Consider the following 6,766-nt stretch of genomic DNA (forward strand, 5'->3'; position numbering starts at 1 on the left):
TAACATAGTAACTAGAATAAATAAAATTCTCACTTATGTTATTTTGTGACATCCTATACAAACTTTTTTTAATATTAAACATGACATCCGAAAAGTGGTTTGAAAGAATGTCAACAGTCACATGAAAGTCAAAATTACAAGTTTAAAAAAATAGCAAGATATTTGATAAAATCTAGTTTATTTGATAAAGTTTATTTTTATAGAAGATCATTATAACTATCACAGTGGCACCACCCAACTTCAGAACCCAAGTATGGGAAATAAGATTTACTAATGAGGGGCAAAGATTTTTCGTAAAGACTCTCGACTCTGCAGGAGGTGAATATAGAGTTAATCAAAAACTACTATAATATAAACGTGAAAAATTGTATGTTTGTTTATTTGTTAGTACTTAATACGATGACAACAACGCGGGTGAAATAAGGATGAATTAAAAGACACAAAAATTTAATTTATATATCGTTATTTGTCAAATACAAAAGTTTTAATAAAATATCGTTGCTTGTTAAACGATTAAATACATGTTAAAGATGATTTGCTATAATCATAACACAACACATTTGGTTGTAGCAGCAACAATAGTATCAAATTAAAAGAACATTCTATTCACAATATTTCAATTTTACTACACATTCTCCATACAGCAATAAACATCTGGAAAGAGGAACATAGCACCATGGACGTGATGGTAGAAGGTCCCAGAGCCGCTCAGGTAGCCAGCATGTTACATGAAAGGGAGATACCATATGCCATTGCTATGGGGGACGTGGATATCTTGGTGGAGAAAGAACAGGGCACTGTGTTGAATAAACTTGTTAAGAATTCTGCTACAGGTACTTTGATAAGTATTAGTAATTTTAGTGATAAGTAACGTCAAATCTATATATATATATAAAACTCAAAGGTGACTGATATAGTGATCTATCAATACACAGCCCAAACCACTGGATGGATCGAACTGAAATTTGGCATGCAGGTAGATGTTAGGACGGAGGCGTCCCCTAAGAAAGGATTTTGATCAATTCTACCCCCAAGGGGAAAAAATAGGGGATGAAAATTTGTATCATGTTTATTTAACTTTTCCACGCAGGCGAAGCTACGGGCAACAGCTAGTATATTATAATGGAAGAATAGCATCGTATACAGGTAATTGACAAAACTATACTTTTGTCATACGAGATTAGACACAACTGAAAAAAAGACAACGCGCTAATTTTATTAATTAACGAATAAATATAACTGATAATTATTAATTACTATATTACTATATTCGTTTGTGATTCAGGCGCATAATGTCATATTATATTATAGTCCTTTCCACCTAAGATGATTTCTGTGACACATCGATTTTTGACACGTATAGAGATGTTGGTTACTGAAATCGTATCAATTGTTTCCGATAATCGATAATATTCTATATGGAAATGAAATCGATTTGAATAAAGTACCAAAATTAGTTTTTTTGGCATTTTGCAAACAATTAACTAAGGAAACTTAGCAAACAACAGCAACAAAAAGTCAACAATAACAATTAGTAACAATAACAGAATATCACGTAAAGTGTCAATATAAAAATGCAACTTGTATACAAGGCTGACGCACTCGTACAGACGATTGACTCGATTGACAAACGATCACAAGATGTGCGCCGATTATATGATTTTCCAACTCTATGATTTTTCAACGATCCATTTCATGTACACGAATTGCGTATGTATTATATTTTTGTGTTATTTTATTTTATTTTTCATTATATTAAACAATACTGTTTTTTATTTATAAGCTTACGATGTTTCATTTTTATATTTTTGGTAATAATGCCGCCATAAAATAAAAATATTATGCACTAAAATTATTTTGACTTTTTAAACATAAAATACGTAATTCGGAACACGATGAAGTGTCACAGGAATCATCCTAGGTGAAAAGGACTATAGTTTAAACATAAATTATGAAATATAGCACATGACATTTCAATGATTTCATTTTACATCTATCGTAAAAATTGAATCGATATTAGCCTAATTAATGCAATAATAAAATCACTTACCTAATTCATTGAGATAATAAATAAACTGTGTCCTAATTAATACGTGGTCACACAGCGAAATGAATTATTTAATTAGGAAACGTAATTATGTAAAACGCATTACATAATTATTTTATTGGACTGATTAAAATGATAGTTTACATAGCTATAATTATAAAATTCTCAGTCAGTCATATTAATTCTGTAACTTGAGACTACATGTACTTACTTAAAATGTTATAATCAGGATGAAATTTTATGTCTTCACTTAAATTTTGTTTATTTTTTTAACTAGTGTTTTGTTTAATTGTATAAAAAGTACGACCAATGGATTGGCACAGTTATCACCGCTTGGATGTGATCTACGCGTGGATGGATAGTTTACAGAGGGAATATCCATACTTGTGTAGCGTTATGGTGATCGGTAAATCTGCTGAAGACAGAGACATAAAGGTAATTTTAATTAATAATAGAGATTTCTAGTATATCAGAAGTATTGAACACATTGATCTGTACTATTGTAAATGTATTTTTGATCACTAAATAGCATAAAACAAAGTCGCTTTATCTGTCCATTTGTATGCAACCGATTTTGATGCGGTTTTATTTTAATAGATAGAGTGATTCAAGAGGAAGGTTTTAGTATAAACAAATCGGGCGGAAAGCTAGTTATTTATAAATTATAAATTTACTCCATAATGACTTTGGTATCCTTACCTATCCTCTTTCTAACTTTAAAACTGATTTTTCATTCTGATCAAATGCAACAACAATTTTGGGAACATACTGAAGTTACGTGTAGTAGAGATGTTAAATTTATCTTTAATAACAAATTCTCTTTACTTTCTTTCTAATAATGATGACAATTATATTATAAAGATACATACATGCACGTATTTCAGTTACTAAAGATATCGAACGGAACCAAGGGTAACACGGGAGTATGGATAGATGGCACCATACACCCGCGCGAGTGGATCACCACGGCCGTCGTCACTTATATCGCCAACCAGATTGTGAGGAACTTCCATGAGTACTCCGAAAGTGTGACGAGTAAAGACTGGTGAGTATCATCATTAGCCCATAAATTATGTTGACACTGCTGCGCCATAATCCACCACGCTGGCCAAGTGCGGTTTAGCAGATGTCACATGTAGTCGAACTTTTTCGGTATGTCGGTTTTGTCACGATGTTTTCCTTCACCGTTTCGAGCTGTGGTGATGTTATAATATAAGATAAATTGACAAATATTTCCTGTCCATGAATACTTACAGGAAAATATTTTAGTGGCAAGTTTTATGAACCGATATTGATTACAAACTAGCCAGTTTGCAGTTAGTATAACGGATTAATTAAATTAGAAAATATTATGTAACTAGCGTTAAAGTAGAAATTTAGTTTCAAGTTCAATATTTTCTGACGTTAGTTAAAATTCAAAGAAGAATCCTATTGTTTTACCTAAGTGTTAAATGTTCCGTCTAATACTAAAAAGGTGATGTTTCTTAAAATTTTTCAAGGTATATTCTACCAGTGTTAAATCCAGATGGCTACGAATATACGCATACACATGATCGTATGTGGAGAAAAAATAGAGCGCAGTACGGCGAATGTGTAGGAGTGGATCTCAACAGGAACTTTAGGTGTGTATGTTCTTATTAATTCTTCCTCATTAGTTTTTATTATTGCTATCATCTTGATATATATATATAAAATTCTCGTGTCACAATGTTTGTCCTCAATGGACTCCTAAACCACTTAACCGATTATAATAAAATTTGCACACCATGTGCAGTTCGATCCAACTTGAGAGATAGGATAGTTTAAACATGTACACGGGCGAAGCCGGGGCGGACCGCTAGTTGTTATAATAATAATTATTATTTACTGCATTACTTATGAGTTATGACTTAAGTCCTTAAGTCGAAAGAAGAAGGTCGAAATAAGGTAGTCAATTTCCTCAGATGTAACAGTTATGCGAAGACAAAGCATTTGATATAATTATTGAACTTTTTTTTTGCATTATCCTTAAATTTATTATTCACAATATTTCATGAAAAAATGTTACTTTTATACGGTATACGTAACAGTATAGTAATATTTGTCTGTAGCATACGTATGAAAATGTAGAGACAATCAAATTTATGTCCTATTTTTAGTTTAAAAAATTGTAGCTTATAAAAAATAAAATCAAATAGGTATTATATCTGTATCTTATAATAGTCATTATTTAATTATGATTTATTCCTTTTCATATTGTCACCAAATCAGTTATGGATGGGGCGAAAAAGGTGAAGAGGGCTCCTCCGATGATCCCGGAAATATATTTTTCAGAGGCCCGAAAGCGTTTTCGGAGCCGGAAACAGCAGCTGTTAAGGTATTATTTATATTTATTTGGTATGAATAGAATTATTTTCAATTATGGTATTTAGATCAGTCAGAATCGACATTGAAAATCGAGAATTTAACAATAATTCCAAAAGTTTTCAAACTTCGGTCAAGTGAATGGTACATTGGGACGACAATAAATCTCATTTTGCAACCTTGTCCGCAGTCCGGAACATTGTTAAAATTGCAATTAAATTATTTTTTTGCTGTATGGTCGTGAAAAAAATTCCAAAAGTTCTGCAAACTTGGGGAAGTTTTCGATATAATATTTCATATCACGTATTAAATTTGCAATCAATCTAAGTGTACGGAACATTGTTAAAATTGCAATTAAATTATTTTTTGCTGTATGGTCGTGAAAAAAATTCCAAAAGTTCTGCAAACTTAACACAGATATCGGAAATATATACCGAACGGTTGTATAAATTTGCAACCTTTTTCGTTGACCGGAACATGTTTATTTATAATTATTTTTAATTCGTGGTCATTTTTTCGAGTAAGGTGGTCTCGGAATAATTACAAAAGTTTTGGAACTTGGTTGCAAACTTCGAAAACATCTATTCTGGTGCATTTACAAATTTGCAACCTCATTCAGTTTAATAAAAAAAAAAAACATTAATATTCAATATTAAAAGATGTTCCGTACACTGAGACTGGTTGCAAATTTAATACGTGATATGAAATATTATATCGAAAACTTCCCCAAGTTTGCAGAACTTTTGGAATTTTTTTCAGGACCATACAGAAAAAAATAATTTAATTGCAGTTCCGGACTGCGGACAAGGTTGCAAAATGGGATTTATTGTCGTCCCAATGTACCATTCACTTGACCGAAGTTTGAAAACTTTTGGAATTATTGTGAATTGAATGTCTAGACTGACTGGAGTAATTGTTATGAATTAGAATATAAGTGTGTTGGTGTGTGTATTTGTTTCTTTTTAAATATTCTTTTTTTTTGTAACAGTTGTATGTTATAATATAGTACTTATAAAACTAACTGATAGTTGATTCCATTATTAAGGCTTAATATTTATCACATTTTTCCACTGCAGTGTTCCATATTATTATTTTTAGTAGATACAAAATTCTATGCGGATTTATACAAATACAACTTACCAACATGTAATCCAATATGGGTTCACGAAATATAACTAATGTGCAGTAATTTTTATTACACTATATTCTAACTTTCAACATAACCATTCGTACAAAACAGTGAAATTTTTGGAAGCATTTTTTTATGTTATTTCTCTTTGTCCGCAGCGCACGATTCTACATAGCGGGACAAATTTCAAGGTGTTCATCTCATTTCACAGCTATGGTGAGGTGATAATCTTCCCCTGGGGCTACACAGCGGACCCTTGTCCCGATTACGTCGAGCTACTCGAAGGAGGGACCGCTATGGCCAAGGTGCCTTAATTACTCTAATTTAAAGAAACACTTATTGCCCTTAAATGAATCCTTAATCGAGTTAATTGGACGATAGTGAGCTTTGTTTATTCAGTGCTAATTAAGATAAACGTAATGGCAGTTTTAAAGCATTAATTTGAATATTCTTCTATTTTTGTTGAGCTAGTTATAGATTTGATTCAAAATAATTATTATTGGTCGTAAAGCCTAGCTTTAATACAATTCATTAATCAAACACACAACTATATAATATGCAATTTAAAACAGAGGTTTTGCAATGTTAACTTATTTTTATTCTAGCAACTCCCTATTATTCATGAATATCTTTTATCTTCTACTCTCATCCTAGTCCTCTTATAATCCATATTTATTATCCATAAACAATATGTTAAATATATTTTTAGGCTATCTTCGAAGCTAGCGGTCATACTTACAAAGTTGGCAGTACGAAGGATCTCATGTACTACTCGGCCGGGACCAGCGTGGACTGGAGCTACGGAGTCGCGAACATACCCTTTTCGTATATGATAGAATTGAGAGGAAAAACACATAGATTCCTCCTGCCCAGAGAAGATATTATACCCACTGCAAGAGAGGCAATGTGTGGTGTATTAAGACTACTGGATTTTGTAGATAAAAGATGCAAAGGCACCCAAGCATGCGTTTGTCCAAAATAATCTCGAAAAGAAGCAAACTGTCTGTGATATTTATACGAAAAATATTCTGCAACCTGTTATTAAATATTTAATAGAAATAAACATCTTATACTTCAATTATAAAATGTATGCTTTAAATAAATTTTGGACACATTTTGTGTAGTGTAATTACAAAAGCAATGTATTTCGCTGCGGTCTCGAATAATATGGATGCAATCCAAAAATGTATTCCACGCACCATCAAATGTGCTCCAATATTTTGGTTTATTGTTTCACATCAGTAGTT

At 31.8% G+C, this 6,766-nt stretch overlaps 1 protein-coding gene across 2 annotated transcripts; it reads left to right on the forward strand.

Annotated features, from left to right (window-relative positions):
• The first annotated feature begins 649 nt into the window (after positions 1-649).
• On the forward strand, positions 650-6,501 carry LOC149901129 (carboxypeptidase B-like). 2 transcript variants are annotated; one of them, XM_090111862.1, is made up of 7 exons: positions 650-845; positions 2,349-2,482; positions 2,932-3,092; positions 3,547-3,669; positions 4,298-4,403; positions 5,678-5,824; positions 6,229-6,501. In XM_090111862.1, the coding sequence occupies exons 1-7, from the start codon at positions 677-679 to the stop codon at positions 6,499-6,501; spliced, it is 1,113 nt and encodes a 370-aa protein (XP_089967988.1). In that variant the 5' UTR covers positions 650-676. The 2 variants fall into 2 exon arrangements, with proteins under 2 accessions (XP_089967988.1, XP_089967989.1); XM_090111863.1 differs by having other exon boundaries at positions 650-833.
• Positions 6,502-6,766: the final 265 nt, after the last annotated feature.

Source organism: Colias eurytheme, chromosome 17, assembly GCF_061535395.1.
Source record: "Colias eurytheme isolate Ceu_HAF_F1 chromosome 17, ilColEury1 Martin Lab GWU primary, whole genome shotgun sequence".
In the NCBI taxonomy this organism is placed as follows: domain Eukaryota; kingdom Metazoa; phylum Arthropoda; class Insecta; order Lepidoptera; family Pieridae; genus Colias; species Colias eurytheme.